Here is a 17365-nt window from a genome sequence, read left to right as displayed (position 1 = left end):
TTTTGTGTTGACATCAAACAGATACAAGCGTAAATGAAACAAGGCAGTATTTAACCCAAAACAAAAATGCAAATAAAAAAGTCTTTTAGTTTGAGTCCCCAATGAAAATCCAGTTATATCACAACATCATAGTTGTCGAAACAGGAATCTTTAAGTCTGATCCGTCACAAGCCAGCAGCTGCAACAGTATTACTTTCTCTTGTGCCCGTTATGTCACTGACAAGACTAGCAGTCAGGCCACATTATTTCTTTCCTTTTTTAAAGCTGTTCATATACTCTTTCACGGTCCTTTCAATATTGGGCACTTGATAGTTCTGTGCTGCGTATATGCCAGTGATTGTTCCCAGCAGCACTCCCAGGAAAGCAGAGGAGCGTAGCTTGGCCACCACATAGCCGGCCAGAAAGCCCTTCAGAAATGGAGATCCCAACACTGAACCTCCCTACAAGAGCAAGAAAATAATAGCAGAATTTTCAGCACAGCCGTAACACATTTACAGTACACAGTCACATATGTTGTCAACAATTAGAGGTGCAACGATGAATCGATTAGTTGTCAACTATTAAATTAATTGGCAATTATTTTGATAATCGATTTGAGTCATTTTTTTCTTAAAAAGAAATAAGATTTTTCTGATTCCAGCTTCTTAAATGTGAATATTTTCTAGTTTGTTCTCTCCTCTGTGACAGTAAACTGAATATCTTTGAGTTGTGGACAAAACAAGACATTTGAGGACGTCATCTTAGGCTTTAGGAAACGCTGATCCACATTTTTCACTATGTTTTGACATTTTTATAGATCAAACAGCTAATCTATTAATCGAGAAAATAATCAACAGATCGACTATGAAAATAATCGTTAGTTGCAGCCCTATCAACAATATAACAACACACAATTATAATAATAAGAGGACATTTAAGAAAGTCCGACAAAACTAAACAAATAAACCATTCAGTGAAGAGAAATGCATTCGAATTGCAATAACAGAAAAGGTGAATGAACGCTTACAACAGCTGAAAACGTGTGGTCAGTTTGTTAAACAACTTACCGGAGGGATTCCTACAGAAACTTCGTTCTCTACTCTCCTCTGGATTTCCTCCAACTGATTTTTGAGCTGCTTCAGATCTTTCAACTGTTTCAGAGGATCCTAAAACAAAAGCATCACATGTATATTAAGAAACAGTGTAACGTTACCAATTCCGACGTTAATGTAACTAAGGATAGCTAAAGTTGCTGTACAACAGCCTAAAGTTACAGTTACTGACAGAATTTCCCATGAAGAACTTCTGAAACAAAACAGCTCATTTTATCTAGCTAGCTAACATAACTTAACGGCTCAATAATCGATTCAGTTCATTTAGAAGCGATCATCGGCCCGGTAACGTAATTTTACGGCCAATTTCTGCTAAGAGGAACTTTTTTTTCCTCCTCCTCTAGCAGTGGCTGTCATCTCACGAAACACGTGAAATTAATGTTGAATTATTACACATTTAAAGTCAGAGCCCAGTTAACTCACTCACCTTGTCATCCGCCATGTTTGCTCAGTGGGATAATCAGTGATCGGCTCACAAGCCTGGGACACTTACTTTTGCTTCGGCTCAACTACTTTGGTCTGAGTTGTGTTTGGGACGCACGCGTTACTTTAACGTGTCAAAAACGTCTCCCGTGATTGGTCCGTACTTGTTTATTCGTGCATTTGATTGGTTTAGGACCATAGCAACAAACCGCCATGTTTTTTTTATCGACGAGAAACGAAGCTAACGTTACTTTACAGACATCTAGCTAGCTATGCCTCGCAAATCCTTGATTTAATATGAAGTATAGGCGACTTTCAGCATTACTTACCATCGGCACAATGCCCGACTTTTTCGGCGACTACTAAAGGTTGTTTAGAGCAGTTTATAGAGCAACGGGCCATCGTAGGTAAGGCTTCAATAAGAAGGCATTTCATTGGATGACTCACTGACTGTGCAGGCAGTATAAGCACGCGCTAGTAAACCTACTTTTAAAGCAGGAAAAGGACCAGAGCTTTTAACGTGTTAATATAGCTAAGTCTCCCTAAGAGCTCCATACATGACAAGTTTCCATGATATTTTATTTGATTAGGACACTATAGTGCTATCGTCTCTCTGCATGAAGTGCCAGCCCGTAGTCACTCTATCCTACTTTCTGTGGATTTTATTAGACAAAGTACTCATATTTGCGTCTCATCAGCTGAGATATAGCCACCTACTGAATAAACTTCAGAAGTCCAGTGATGTCGTAGAGGAGTGACGCTGCGCAATTATGTGTCCGTTGAAACTTTGTATCGTCTAGGGTGTTAAAAGCATAGTGTTATGCAAAGCAATATATATTTAATAAACCTAAATTTGGCTCAACTGATGCAGTCTGATACAACAATAAACTCTACCTTCATCAAGGTTCAAACATGAACAACCAACTAAGCTCATACTATTTTTCAAGTTCGCCCTAGATCTTTGGAGATCATGGAGAAAGTGGAGGTGTTTGAGGTTGTGAAAGTGACTGAGGAGGTGGAGAGCTACTACAGCCAAATGGAGGTGACCACCCAAAAAAAGAGGAAGAGCAAAGCTCAAGAAGACAGTGCTGAGAAACCTAAGAAACCTAGGTAATGTACATAGCAACAAAAAAAAACGTTCACACTGAGCTGTTAAAATATCATGGCACTAATTATGGCCCTGTCTTAAACAGAATACCAGCCTCTAAAAACGTCTCCCCCATTGACATGGAGTCCATCTGTTTGTCTGTCTGGCTGTCTGTTTTAGGTCTGCCTACCTGCTATACTACTTTGATGTTCATCAGATTATGCAACAGGAAATTCCTAATCTACCACAGTCAGAGATCAACAAGAGAATCAGTGAAAGCTGGAAAAGGCTCAGCGTGGCTGAGAAAGGCTACTATCTGGAAAAGGCCAAGTCTGAGAAGGAGGGCATAGACACAGTAAGCTGCATCCTCAACTTCTTTTATATAAACAAACCAGTGCATCTGAGCATCCATGGAGCCTGTTATTTCACCAATAAAACCTTCTCATAACATCAGAATAAACTCTCCTGTTCTGAAAGTAATTTGAAGGTGTGGAAATTGTTTATTTAGATATCTTTCCATGGTCAGAATATCTGTACTGTGTCTTTGCAGTTAAGTGATGTTCACTTGTTTTTAGGAGAATCTGAATCATGGTTGATGCCAAGTAAAGCTCAGCTGATACGCAACTAACTTTAAACAAAAAAAGTTTAAGGGTCATCGATCATCTAAATGAGCAAAAAGTGCAAAACGAGTTGCAGAAAAGTCTATGACAAACGGAACATACTATGATAAACAAGTCAGAAGTTACATGACTAGTGCTGTTTAATACATGCTAATGCCTGCAGGGATAGGAATGTATATTCTGTTGCGTCAGTACAACCTGCAGCAGTAAATTAATGATAGTGCCAACCAGACAACCCTAGGCAATCTTTTTAAAAGGTTTGCCCATGATCAAGTGCTTGATTTGGTATAGGCTGTTAGTTAGGAGTATATCAGACTCCTTCTTTATGGTTACGCACTGCAGAGCACTCATGTAGTCAATTTGATTGATTTCATTTGTAATTAATACATTTGGCTCATGTAACTACAGAGAACGTCTGAATGAAGTGACCCATTAGCATCAAGTACCACAGCAGAGATGGAGCAGCTTTTTCCTGCTTTGTCTTGACAGATAGCCATGAACAATATTTGTGATTGTGCTTTTTCCTCAGTCGTCTCTCTCCCCCTCCAAAGACCTGCCAGGCTTCCGCAAAATCCTCCCCAGAGCCAGTTACTTTGTCTTGTCTAAAGGCTGCTCCTCAAATCAGCAGCTGGAAGGCTCTCAGCCAGAGATGAGTGTGGAGTCTCTGGACTCTCCAGTGGAGGGAGGCTTGCCTTCTGTCTCTCTCACCCAAGAGCCCCAGTTCACACCTCTTGGGTTGGCCGGTGAGGGGGTGCTCTCTGAGCTGCCCATTGTTGTCGACGACATGGCAGAGGAAACAACTGTGGCGTCTAATCTCACGGCCCCCCGAGGAATCCCTCCCTCCTCCTCCTCCTCCTCCTCCTCCTCCTCCTCTGTCTTATGCATAGCCCCGGCCTCCACAGACACCCATGTCTCACAGGGCTCTGCTGGCCTTACAGCAAATGGGGTGACGCTGAAAGGAAAGGAGACTAGAGTTGCTGGTAGTGGTTATGGGGCGATGGTGCAGAAGATACAAGGGGAAACTACACAAGTGGTTGCCATCATACCCACCCAGGTGAGAATCAAATGTCCTTCTACCAGTAAGCAGAATTAGTCAAATATTATTAGTTATTATTTAATTTTTATTGTTATTATATTATTATTGCTTGACCATTTTAATCACCAAAAGGCATTTAACTAATGCAGTGAAATGATTTGTTTATCACTTCAGAACCTGCTAGAGCCCAAGTCTTTGCCAGGTGTCAGCTCTGTGGGCCCAGTGATGATGGTCTCTGTAGGAGCCAGCATAGAACAAAGTGCCACTCCTTCCTATAAAATGGTAATTACCCACATTATTCATCCACCTAATTAATGTCAATGCTGAAATTGACAAGCACAGAGTCTACATACAGAAAATGATATTTAGGAATATCATTATTTAGATTTAAGATGATTGGCAGGGAGAGACATGAACCTCTATGTTTTCCTCTTGTTGTGCAGTCTGTGAAGACATACACCCGGAGAGGTCGTGGGAGGTGTCTAAATCCTGGATGCTCATTTGTGTATGTCACCCGCCACAAGCCACCAACGTGCCCTGAATGTGGGAGCCACTTGGGTGGAAAATGGATACCTGCTGTAAGTGTCAAGCAATATCTGCATATAATCGTTTGGGATGTTCAATCTTATATGAACACCCAGGAGTACAACGATTCATTCTCCAGTTATGACCTGCGGTTCAAGTTAGTTAATTTAGAATTTTGGCTGCATTTATAAATTAGGCAAAGAAGACACGTGAGAAAGAAGCTGTGTCCAAGAAATTGCCACAGAAAGCTGAAACCAAGACGAATGCAAGCTGCCAACCCACACCTCAGCCTGCTCAGGAGGGGAATGCTGATGTCCGTAAAACAAACGTCACTGGGAGCAAAAAAAAAGGGCAAGTTAAACAGTGCTCCAGAAAGCAGTGTGCAGAGGGCAGCAGCACCAAGGAGCAGGAACAAACAAAGTGAGCGCCCATGAAGTTTTAATGCCAGTTTTTCAGTGGATGTTCTATTTGCTACATGGAACCCTTAGGGTGTTGACCATGTGGACTGTAACAGTTGTGTTAAAACTGTGCTGTACACCATTTGCAGATTGGTGCTTAAGTGCAGTAGGTATATAACTCTGGCTTACTATATGTGTGATAAATAGTAACTTATTGTTGTTGTTTATTTTAAATGCTGAACTGTATAAAAGTGGGATTGTTAACCTTTTGTTAACCCAAAAATATGAATGGAACAGAAGTATAATGACACCTGTGTGTGTTGTTATTGCAGCTGTTTTTATTGCAAGTTTTGATAATAGTGTGCATCTCACTTGATATACTTTCCCTCTGACATTAAGTAGACAGATGCAAGAAAGTCTTCAAGGTACGACAGTTCAAGTTCAAATCAGAAGCAATGCCACTGTTCATAAGAGGCCTGTGAGACCCATCCTTCCTGCCTACTATAGCACTGGTGAGATAAAACATCCAGCACACAGGCTGTTGTCAGTGTTCAATTAAGATTTTAACATATGTTTGTGTTTCTAGGCCGGCCTTTGTTCCAGATCAGAACTGTTCACCCTGACAAAGGGAAGTTTCAGGGTGCAAACAACAATAAATCATCCACTGGTACCGTGCATTATTTAAATTTTATTTGTATTATACTTTATTAAATGTAATCTTTCAGTTCGTAGTTTGGATATCGTTTTATTGTATGTTCAGTCAATGCTTATTATTGGCATAAATACCTTTTTTATTATACAGAGAGGAATTGATATGTATATATACACGTGACTGCACTTTCTGAGATCAGTGCTCTCAACTGATGTTGTCGTTGTCTAACCACAGTTCCTCGAGAGAGTTTCACAGGTCTCAAACCTAGCACTTTAAAGCAGCTCGGCCAGACGGGCCCGACAACCGCAGTCAAGCAGGTTAACACACACACACACACACACACACACACACACACACACACTTAGAAACAGACACACAAATACAAACAACAAAGATGCAGATTATATCCTCACTCCTCTGCACATCTTTCCGTAGGATTCTTCTGTCCCAGCAGATGGAAGCCAGCCTGTGTCTTCATTGGTTGATAGGAGAGTGAATATCCTGTCTGTCGTGCCTTTCAAACAACACACCGTTTCCAGCTTTGTCAGTATACTACTATTCTCGGTGCAATTTAGCCTTTAAAAAAAAAAAAAAAAATTAAATTACACTAAATGTTCCTTTCTAATCTATTTTTTTTCTAGATATCCAGTTTTTTGGATTTGTGGATAATTTTTGCACTTTGTTTTAGGATTTGGGATTGTCTACAGCACGAGGAAGGGGTCGGTGTAAGAACCCGTCCTGTGACTATATATATAAGAACAGACACAAACCTGCAGTTTGCCCTAAATGTGGCTGTGAGCTGACCCAGAAGAACGCCAAGGGAGCAAAGGTAAAAGCTTAATTCCTCCAAGTGTAGGTTTGTGTAACCAGCTGTATCCCGTACCCTTGGATCCCTAAATCTCGATTTTCTGTTATTTGTATTTAATGACTCCCCTTCATTTAAGTGATTTATTGAAGCTATCCTCTCACCTCAAAACTGGACTTCTTTTTTCCTTTCTCAGTCTGGAACTCTGCTGGATCCGTACCAGGCCCTGAGTCCTGCTCAGAGGGACATCCAGCGCCAAAATACCCTGCAGTTACTGCACCGTTCCCTTCAGATTCCCGAGAGCGAGACTGAGCTTCGGGAAACGTTGACCCTCATCCAGGAGCTCAATAGTCTCCAGATCGTCTTGGTTCAACCAAGTGGCCAGGAGCACGAGGACGGCGTAGAGGCTGAGACGCTGGTAGAGTCTGGGTGGCCTCAGTTCTACGAATCAGCAGCTACTCACTGTGGTCTGTGTAACTACCCTCTCTTCAAAGGAAGTCAGAGGTAAGAAGATGGGTTTCTGTATCCTAACTAATCTGCTTCTTCTTTTAGTACGTCAATACCGGCATGTCACGTTGATATCCTGTTTCCTAATGTATCTTCTTACGTGTGTGTGTGCTTGTACATCCTAGTACCATTGCAGGACAAGAGGACTGCTGGCTTCTTACTGAGACACTGATCCAGACAGCCACTCTTCAGCTCAAGGTGTGTCTCAACGTTCAGTGTCTGGCTCTGCACTGCTTCACAGACCTGCATCCAGGTAAACGGCACCACTGACAAAAACATTGTTCAACTACTTTTTTATCAAACATCCAGAACTGACGCCTCACAGATTGTCTTTACTTTTGGTTCATTGTCCTCCAATTACAATCAGTATTTTGCTGAGCGGCCAAAAGGGGGCAGCACAACTATTAATTATGTTTGCATACCATATGATAATATTCCAGTAAATGGTACTGGTCCCCTTTTTTCTTGCAGTTTTCATTTGTCATACATTTTCAACTCCTTTACCCAGACTCATTTATTAGAACATGTTTTTAAAATGTTTTGTTCTTGTGAGAGTGTTTAATTTTAGGATTAAGATGCCAAGTTTATTCTGATATTTAGCTGCTTAATGTGGCAAGTAAATATTTCAGACCCAGAATTATGGCACATTATGATATCAAAATGCAAAATTAATGCAAAAACTGCTTTTATTATCATAATTTTTTATCTCCAGTGTTTTAACAGAAATGTTCTGTGGCTTAGTATAATAAACAGTAAGTCAATATTGGCTGCAGCTTTTCATACTGTTTTGTTTTATTTGCAGGCACAAGACCACAGCTAGACAGCAATGATTTGTTGATGTATTCATGGTAACAGTAATGCTTACAGTAACAGTAATTGTCCTGAGGAAGACGTTTTTTTTAATGGCCTTTTGTCAGCTGTGAATTGAAATCTTAATTCTTTTTGTGACAGGTTTGTTCAACATAGGGAACAGACTGCTTGTTAGTATTGACCTATTCCTGAAGATCAGATCCAGTATCAAACTGGGCCAACCCCCCTATCAGGTAGCCAGGACCATACTAGACCACACCCCCAATCACCCTGGTAAACACTGGATTTAACTCTACATACATGAATTCTGCAACTGTGTTTCATTTTGTCTTGCATTTTTAACATTTGCAATCTAGTATCTTCTACCTTTTACAGTATGTTTTCTATGATTTTCATTATGTCTTCTTGTTTTGCATCAGTGCATGCTTTGAGTCCAGAGGAGTTATCTCGAATTCAAGAGCTTCTCCTGAATGGCTACTGGGCATTTGAGTGTCTGACAGTGCGCGATTACAACGACATGATCTGCGGCATTTGTGGTGTTGCTCCCAAACTGGAGATTGCACAGCGATACACAAGCAACGTCCTGGAGCTAAAGAATGTGGAGGTGAGAGATTAATGCAAGGAAATTTGTCAACAAATTAAAGCCCAAGTTAGAGTCATGACAACATATTGAGAGCTGTTTAGCGATGACGGTATCATACAGTATGTCTTCCACATAAAACCTAAAGAAAATCTCGTAAAGATGTTAGGTGTGTGTGCCTACATGCTGCATACTGTAGTGTCCTCTCCACCTGCTTACACACATTTGATACTGGCGACAGTTTACCTGGCCTAAGTGTTCAGTCTCAGATGAGGTGAACGTGGATGACTTCTGGCTGACCATGGAAAGTGAGGCTATCGAGCAAGCGACTTTCCCCACTGACATCCCTATCACATGGGTGGATGCTTCTATCATCGCTCCCTTCATTCCCCCATTGATGAGGAGTCCCACTGTCATCAACACAGAGAAGGACAAGGTCCTGTCACACACACAGCAGCCCTCAGGTACCTGATTCTTAAACAACCGTGGCATTTCATCTTTTTACATGCCTTAATCCTGTGATTGGGAAATCTTCAGTAGTTAAATAATTTTTTGGTCTGAAATAAGGGAGAAAGGTGTTTAGTTTCCATCATGATATGCTTGTTTTCTGGAGTTCGGATCTATCAGGGCTGTGCTAACATTGTAGCTGTTCCATTAACACAACCACAGACACAACATTGCAGAACTTACCAGGTAGTCCAACTTCCTGCTTACATTTCCCAAAGAAAACTCCTTTTTCGTCCGGTCTTTGTCCAAATAACGGGGTGCAATAGAGATCTGGGTGCCCACAGACAGCTACAGTAATGTGTTCCTCGCACCGTATCATAGTCAGCAACCTCAGAGAGGTCTAGAGCAACATAAGGTTCCTGAGATTTGCCTCTTAGGGACCCTTCAATCAGAGTTACTCATTCCTCTTTAGGCCAATCGCAAACATCTCAAAAAATAGCTCAGTTTTCTCAGGGTCAGACCTTGGCACCAGAGGAAATTAATTATGGATATAAAAAATTCTCGTCGTACCTGACGCCTATTATCTAAAGTGAGCTTAGCTTTCTCCAAGTCAAGCTTTTTCCATTCATGCTCCCGCTCTCTCTCTTTTTCCTGTCGTTCATGTTTCTGTTGACGCTCATGCGCTCGTTCACAATCTCTCCACCTAATCTCCTGCACTCTTACTTCATGAGAGCGCAGGAGTAGAGCTAACCAAAACACTCAACATGAGTTCTGGCTTCTTAGCCTCCTCTGAAACCTCCTAACTCCAAATACTCAATCACTTTCCACAGTTCCTGTCTGTCAAGCTTAACTTCCCGTGCACGGGTTACTTCAGTTTTAAGAAACTTCTTTGGCTCAAATTCTCCCATGTTCAACTATCAGTGCTTGAATCACCAAAGGTGGGGATACAATGTGTAGACATGCTATGTGAACCAATGTTACCCAAATGGCAACAACAATATTGATTTGCTGAAAAGCACAAGCAACCATCCAAAACTTTCAATACCCACAAGCTAATCAGCAAAACCCAATCACATTACAGCCTAAGTCTAACAACAAAGCCAGCCAAACACCATTTCAAAAGCCTAAACAGTAGGCCGCACTCGTGCCCACTTACCATAATGCTACGGTTCAAAATAGTGCCATAAAACACTACAACGCCTAATTAACACAAACCTGAATAACACACGCGGACATTCATATCCCGGACGATAGCTCCCAATTGTTACAAGGCTAAGCTAACCTGGGCTTGTAGAACAAAGGAAAAAACTGCTACTAAAGGCTGACCTAGCTCATAACATTACTTATATTGTCTGCCCTCCCTGCGTTTTGCGTTTAACGTAAGAATGAGACCTGAGCTTGCCTGGATGAGTGTATATCTTTCCTACTTCTAGAGGGGTTGTGCTGTGTTAACTGACTCACTCAGCCACTATTTCTGTTCGCGGTCGAAAGATGGCTGCTGGCATTGGTGTCCATACCGTTGGGAGCGACCTCTGCTTTGACTACGCGAGCCTGCTCTCCGTGTTGTAGTTCAGGTTTTAAAAGGTGTATTTACAAAAAGTCATGTTGTGGGGAAAACAAAACAGTCTTTCAAAAAGGGTCTTTCTTTCAGTGTGTGGTTTGCAGCTCTCGTGTGTCTTGCCACTTGAAGCCTCCAGCTTCTCCTTTTTTTTCTTTCCGAATGAATCTTCCACACACCTGCGATGGCTGGGTTAATCAGATCAACACCACCACACCCCTCATGTGACGTGTCACTACTGACCCCATCAAGGCTAACCATACCCACTCTCATGAAAGACCTAGACTGATATCATAACATCATGATGATGCAAATGTCATGCAAGGGTTCCAATTTCAATTTAGTCACAAGTTAGTGTTACGTGTTAAGTTATTCTACCTTGCAGTATAGATTTACATGATATAATCATTTCTATGAGTAATCATTTTTATACAAAACTAGTATTAATCTATTTTGGTCACAGTGGCTTAAGGAGAGCACATTTTTCAGAGACTGGTTTAAATCATCTGTTTTAGGAGATCCATCCATTTTGGTGCGTCTCATTCATGATGGTCAGCTGAGACTCGACAAGATTGAAGATCACAGTGAGGACGAGCTGAGAACTATCCTGGACCGCTGTGGGGCGAGCATCACCCCAGCCTCCACTAAGGTGTGTGTGTGTGTGTGTGTGTGTGTGTGTGTGTGTGTGTGAAACAAATGTGCCTATTATGCTCACATGTTTTTGCTGTTTTATGGTAATGACTGGAAGTAAACATGTTGACCCTAAAATACTCGCTAGAATACGAGTGTTACTGTTTGGGCAAATAAACTAATCATGTGATAAATTCTTGACCTAAAAAACAAGAAATCCTCCTCCCCTCCCCCGCACTCTGGGGCTGGTAAAACTTCAGTGTCTTGCTCAAGGATATGTCAGCAAGTTGGTTTGCTTGCTGTAATGGGAGGTTGAATTTAGTTGAAATATGGTTTCCTTATTACTTTGTGTTTGAGTTTATCGTATCTCTGCTTACTCTGGTGTAATCATATCAGAGATGGGGACTCAAGTCTGAGACTCGGACTCGACCGAGCTGACTTCAGACTTGACTCAGCCTCAAACCAAAAGACTTCAGACTTGACTTGCGACTCGACCCAAAAGACTTCAGACTTGACTCGGACTCGAGCTTCGAGACTCGTCAACAACCTGTTTTCATGCAATTATTGCTTTTTAAATCTAAACGTATTCATGTATTTCTATTTTCTTTTATTGGCGCATATACGTTGGGGAAACGTATGACGAGCTGCATGTCCCCTGCCCTTTGCCATAATGTGCCTTTTGTCATTAGTTTTGCTTTCAATAACTTCGTAAACAGTGGCAGTAAGCGAACAGCTAAATGCAAGGTGTGTGGCACCGGGTCAATGTTAAACTTTATCAGGCATCTCAAAACGCATCCAGATAGGTCAGTCACTTGCTAATGTGAAAGAGAGGTTACATTTAGCATATATCGTCACAGGTAACAAGCTAACCATCACAAAGTGTTGTGCTAATGCTGGGAACAGGCAAAATGTATCTTTATAGTAAGTAGTTGCTGAGGCTCAGACATCCATGGCGCACAGGAGGCGGGACGCACGGATCCATCTCCCCAGGAACAAACGCTGTGTCGGGTGATGCGTAATTGATCCCGTGGATGATTTGTAGGCTACTAACTGAAAAAGGTCCCCGGTCCACCAAACACTGGGCCATCTTGACTGTCTTAATTCTGCACATATTTCTGTTACTGTAGTCCTATTTACTATTTCATTATTTCATCCATGCGTGGCGCAGCGGATTCTGTAACTGGTGTGGCGCTGCCACTATTCTCTTGATTTCCACTTCGACATTAGACAATGTTTTAAGTGAAAGAGTTACATTTAGCATATGTCGTCACAGGTAACAAGCTAACCATCGCAAAGTGTTAATGCTGGGAACAGGCAAATTGTATCTTTATAGTTTTATCCATATGATGTGACAGACTTAGGTTAATATTTCACCAGGTCCGAGGGCTAGAGGGATGTGTTAAGTAGACCCCGTAAAGTTATCCTACAATTTTGATACTGTACGGATGGTAGCTACAGGACATGCTTTGAATTCATAAGATTTAACAATACAGTGTTAGGGACAGATCAGATGGCCAGAGACTTGAGACTTGACTTGGACTCGAGCTCAAAGACTTGAGACTCGACTTGGACTTCCAATAAATGACTTCCGAACATCTCTGAATCAAATCTGTGTGTTTGCTTAAATAAAAGCATCCTTTCTGTCTCCCTCTGTGTTAGAATGAGCTGCTGGCCTCCCTGATCGCCTTGTACACACTTGTTCATGGTGGCCTCTCCACGGCCCCACAGCCCCCTCCACACCTCACCGCTGGCAAGTTGTCCACAGTCTGCCCCCACAAGGTAAAAACAGCAGCCCTGTCATTCTCTTCAAAAATCAGTCTCATATGAAAAACGGATAAATGTTACAAAAGCACAGTGAAAATTGAATGTCAAATGTCCCCTGTGTATTTGTTAAGACGTTTGAAAGGGTTTAGTGTTACTCATCCATTTCTCTCCTCTACCTGTGTCCAGGTGGTGTGCGGCTCTAAGTACTTGGTGAGAGGAGAGACGGCTCGAGACCACGTAGACCTGCTACTGTCCTCCCGCTACTGGCCCCCAGTCTATGTTAGTGACTGCGCCCGTAAAGTGGCACTCTGTGCAGACATGCAGTACCCAGAACAGGCAACCCAGATGTGGGGAAGGAACCAAGGCTGCTTCTCTGACCCTTTCGAAAAGCCAGAGGTAAGTGATTGAAATTAAATAAAATTATTCTCTCACTCACATGTGCTGGTTGAAATTTAAAATAAAAAAAAATCAAGGCCCGATCAGTATTTTTTGACTGTAGAAATGACAGCTATATTCACACATATGAGTGAAGAGTGACTTCAAAGTAGAACATTTGGAATTTTCTGTACTACTAAATTACAGATTAAGCCTGTAATATAGTACATCTACGTAGTTATATTAAGAAAACTGGATGTCTCATATATACTGTATACATATGTGTTTCTTTTATAAAGGTTCAAAGTGTGTTGCTGTCTAAGACAACCTCTCCCCTTTGTTCTTTAGTTTGTGTCATGTGCTGAGCTACAAGACCAGCCGTACAGCCCTGACCTGTCACTGGTAGCAGAGAACCAGCAGGTCCACCCCATCACCAAATCACCTTGTTGCTGGCTGGTTCATCCTCCTGAAGTAGCCCAGGAGCCTCCTGCTCTTCCTTCAGAGCACCACTCAATGGCCCTCTGCAGAGATCTGGAGCCCTACGTCAGCCTGATGGCTGAGCTGGAGAAAGAGCAGGAAGGAGAGGATGACGAGGTGGCAGAACAGAAAGAGCAGGCGGACAAAGCTGAGAACGACTCTGCAGAGAACTCAGAGGACTGTTACTCGGTAAGCCGTGCACGCCGGCAACCTGTGGTTTTCAACAACACAGCTTGCTACTACCTCTACAACCGTCTGGTAGATTTCCTCACCAGCAGAGACATTGTGAGCCAGCAGATCAACCAAGTGGTGAATGCCTGCCAACCTGGGGAGGTAGTGATCAGGGATGCTTTGTACCGACTGGGAGTGGCGCAGATCAACACAGAGAAAGAGGAAGATGAAGGAAGTGGGGTGGACGGACAGACACAAGAGGGAGGGACAGAGACCTATGAGGTTGTGCTTCCTGAATAGAAATGATCAGGATGGACATTTAACATGCAGGCAGAGGGGTGGACTGAATGTAGAGATGGCTGCATGCAAATAAACATAAATGCAGAGGATCAGAGGGACAGCCGTGAGGAGAGACGCAAGTGCTACCAGAAGGATCCGATAATTTGGACACGGTGCTAGCCTCAATTCAGTGTTGCAGACGAGAGTACTTTACTCTTAGACTAGCCTGTACATCAGATCATTTAGTCAGCTGTACATTGTTTTACTGATGTGAGGAAATAGGCTGAATAATGATAAAGTGGATTAAGTTTTTGCTGAAAATTGAGCTTATTGTAGGTGGTGAGAAAAATAATCAGTAGTGATAAAGCTTTAGTGCGTAACTTTTTGATATTAATAAACGTCCGTTACATTCAAGGCATTGCCAAATGAGTTGCTACAAAGCTAATTAAGATTATCAGCTCCACGTTCGAGTGAAGATAATTGCCTCTTCTGAAGAGTCCATCATGTTCGTGGGTGCGATCACGTAAGGCTTGTATCATGTGGACGTGCTGACAGTTTTGTTGTCATTACTTACAATTCCTCATGGGGGCAGCAGAAACTACGCACTGTAGCTTTAACTGTGAATATACTAAAAAAAGAAATTGCAGGGTACAAAGTCACCATGTTATCCATCTCTTATTACAGTAGAAGTGAGTGTGAGAGTTAATAAAAGTCAAAAATCAGTGTTTTTTTTACCAATAGGGTGCCAAGACTTTGTGTAAAAGTGTGTGTGAAGGTGATATTTCCTGTGACTGATAGAAACAGGATTTTAATAACTCAGCTAACTTAAGCCTAAATGTATATATTTAACCATGAATAATATGTTGTATTTATTTCCCTTTTGTGTCCAGAGACATTTCTGCTTTATCTTTTTACACCTCTCCCCTGCCACTTTTTGCTTTTGAAAAGTCATGTTAAATGTGTATTTGTTGATTGTACTGAATCATGATGTGGTGATGGACCTTTATTTTGGATTACATTATCTTCTCAATGGAGAGCCATTCAAGGACACATACAGTCTGCTGTCTTAATTCCTGCCAACCAATCGGCAGTCTGCCTTTGAGAATGAACTGAAGATATTTAGTATATCTGTCTGCATGTGGTGCTTCAGAGAGATTACTTTTAGTCAACAATGCTTTGCTTAACTTAATTTAAAATTGTGATGGGCTAATAAGACGTTGATGAAGCGTTGAGGATGTCCCAGTGATTGAATATGGGTTCATTTGTCAAGACTTCAAGCGTTCAGTAGGGACACCTGTTGGTCAGAAGACATCACAGCAGCATATTGTGTAGATATACAAAATATTACAAGTCCTGTAAATGAAACTGCTGATGTAACAACTAAATATAAAGAAGTTAATGATTTTGCAGCTCTGGTCAACTTCTTTAAAATCAGTCATAAAGGTAAAGTTCCCATGACATGCTGCTTTTTGGATGCTTTTATATAGACCTTAGTGGTCCCCTAATACTGTACCTGTACTGAAAATCCTTGGTGCAGAATTACAGCCACTAGAGCCAGTCTCACAATGAGCTTTCCTGGAGGGTGGGGGTGTGGCCTTGACCAACTGCCACTTTGCATGTTTGAAAGCCATGATGTCTCTTTCTCATGGGCGGGCCAAATTCTCTGGGCGGGCAAAACAGAGAAAGGGGAGGTAACCTTGCTCCTTATGACGTCATAAGGAGCAGATTCCAGATCGGCCCATCTGAGCTTTCATTTTCTCAAAGGCAGAGCAGGATACCCAGGGCTCAGTTTACACGTATCGCCATTTCTAGCAACTGGGGGACCATAGGCAGGCTGGGGGAACGCATATTAATGTTAAAAAACCTCATAAAGTGAAATTGTCATGCCATGCCATGCCTTTTAATATAAAATAATTAATAAAGATAATTGTCCAATATAGCATTACTAATGCACTTGCGCTATCACATGGAGTATTTAAAATACGGAGGAGCAATATTTCTGTGATTTTAACAGTGATGAAGCTATCCGCCAGAATTAATATCATTCTCATACCAGTCATGTGGTATGACAAACGGATTCAAATGTCATTAATGTAATAGTTACCCAGAGTTAGACTTCCTGTAATAGGAACCCATTTTTAACATCGCACCATTTCTAATTTGTGTTTTTGTTTTCTTATGCAAAGCTCTCAGAGTTGTGGATACACTAGAATTCTGTATAAAGGGCTTAGGGGACTTTACATCTTTTCAGTTACTGTGATTTGTATTCAATAACATAACTGTAGTCAATTTTCTTTGCAGAATAATGTTTTGCATGCAAAATTAGCATTACATACAGTCAGGTCCATAAATATTGGGACATCGACACAATTCTAATCTTTTTGGCTCTATACAACACCACAATGGAGTTGAAATGAAACGAACAAGATGTGCTTTAACTGCAGACTTTCAGCTTTAATTTGAGGGTATTTACATCCAAATCAGGTGAACGGTGTAGGAATTACAACAGTTTGTATATGTGCCTCCCACTTTTTAAGGGACCAAAAGTAATGGGACAATTGGCTGCTCAGCTGTTCCATGGCCAGGTGTGTGTTATTCCCTCATTATCCCATTTACAAGGAGCAGATAAAAGGTCCAGAGTTCATTTCAAGTGTACTATTTGCATTTGGAATCTGTTGCTGTCAACTCTCAATATGAGATCCAAAGAGCTGTCACTATCAGTGAAGCAAGCCATCATTAGGCTGAAAAATCTAAACAAACCCATCAGAGAGATAGCAAAAACATTAGGTGTGGCCAAATCAACTGTTCGAAACATTCTTAAAAAGAAAGAACGCACCGGTGAGCTCAGCAACACCAAAAGACCCGAAGACCACGGAAAACAACTGTGGTGGATTACCGAAGAATACTTTCCCTGGTGAAGAAAACACCCTTCACAACAGTTGGCCAGATCAAGAACACTCTCCAGGAGGTAGGTGAATGTGTGTCAAAGTCAACAATCAAGAGAAGACTTCACCAGAGTGAATACAGAGGGTTCACTACAAGATGTAAACCATTGGTGAGCCTCAAAAACAGGAAGGCCAGATTAGAGTTTGCCAAACAACATCTAAAAAAGCCTTCACATTTCTGGAAC

At 41.6% G+C, this 17365-nt stretch overlaps 2 protein-coding genes across 4 annotated transcripts; one reads left to right on the top strand and one right to left on the bottom strand.

The window, feature by feature from the left end:
• Nucleotides 1–67: 67 nt before the first annotated feature.
• On the bottom strand, nucleotides 68–1612 carry LOC144524457 (SLC35A4 upstream open reading frame protein-like). Its single transcript, XM_078260745.1, has 3 exons — nucleotides 1519–1612; nucleotides 1047–1145; nucleotides 68–440 (listed from the first exon to the last, which is right to left on the bottom strand). The coding sequence occupies exons 1-3, from the start codon at nucleotides 1531–1533 to the stop codon at nucleotides 243–245; spliced, it is 312 nt and encodes a 103-aa protein (XP_078116871.1). The 5' UTR covers nucleotides 1534–1612; the 3' UTR covers nucleotides 68–242.
• Nucleotides 1613–1725: 113 nt separating this feature from the next.
• Nucleotides 1726–15644, top strand: hmgxb3 (HMG box domain containing 3). 3 transcript variants are annotated; one of them, XM_078260740.1, is made up of 21 exons: nucleotides 1726–1921; nucleotides 2462–2624; nucleotides 2782–2956; nucleotides 3751–4275; nucleotides 4432–4539; nucleotides 4701–4835; nucleotides 4979–5202; nucleotides 5583–5692; nucleotides 5767–5847; nucleotides 6067–6149; nucleotides 6268–6375; nucleotides 6521–6661; nucleotides 6834–7141; nucleotides 7270–7397; nucleotides 8096–8227; nucleotides 8374–8558; nucleotides 8776–8998; nucleotides 11055–11188; nucleotides 12829–12948; nucleotides 13120–13329; nucleotides 13657–15644. In XM_078260740.1, the coding sequence occupies exons 2-21, from the start codon at nucleotides 2485–2487 to the stop codon at nucleotides 14254–14256; spliced, it is 3870 nt and encodes a 1289-aa protein (XP_078116866.1). In that variant the 5' UTR covers nucleotides 1726–1921; nucleotides 2462–2484; the 3' UTR covers nucleotides 14257–15644. The 3 variants fall into 3 exon arrangements, with proteins under 3 accessions (XP_078116866.1, XP_078116864.1, XP_078116865.1); XM_078260738.1 differs by having other exon boundaries at nucleotides 5580–5692; XM_078260739.1 differs by lacking the exon at nucleotides 1726–1921 and having other exon boundaries at nucleotides 1973–2624; nucleotides 5580–5692.
• Nucleotides 15645–17365: the final 1721 nt, after the last annotated feature.

Source organism: Sander vitreus, chromosome 10, assembly GCF_031162955.1.
Source record: "Sander vitreus isolate 19-12246 chromosome 10, sanVit1, whole genome shotgun sequence".
In the NCBI taxonomy this organism is placed as follows: Eukaryota; Metazoa; Chordata; class Actinopteri; order Perciformes; family Percidae; genus Sander; species Sander vitreus.
The sequence above is the reverse complement of the archived record's forward strand: the minus strand, read 5'-3'. Positions and strand labels throughout refer to the sequence as shown.

What these genes read in the sequence shown, in the direction of transcription:
- LOC144524457 (XM_078260745.1), bottom strand. An exon ending in TTTCTGTAGGAATCCCTCCG is followed by an intron (nt 441 to 1,046) that starts GTAAGTTGTTTA and finishes TTGCTCTTGTAG; the next exon opens with GGAGGTTCAGTGTTGGGATC.
- hmgxb3 (XM_078260738.1), top strand. Translation starts at nt 2,485, where the DNA reads ATGGAGAAAGTGGAGGTGTTTGAGGTTGTGAAAGTGACTGAGGAGGTG. An exon ending in TTGCCATCATACCCACCCAG is followed by an intron (nt 4,276 to 4,431) that starts GTGAGAATCAAA and finishes TTATCACTTCAG; the next exon opens with AACCTGCTAGAGCCCAAGTC. An exon ending in AGAACGCCAAGGGAGCAAAG is followed by an intron (nt 6,662 to 6,833) that starts GTAAAAGCTTAA and finishes TTCCTTTCTCAG; the next exon opens with TCTGGAACTCTGCTGGATCC.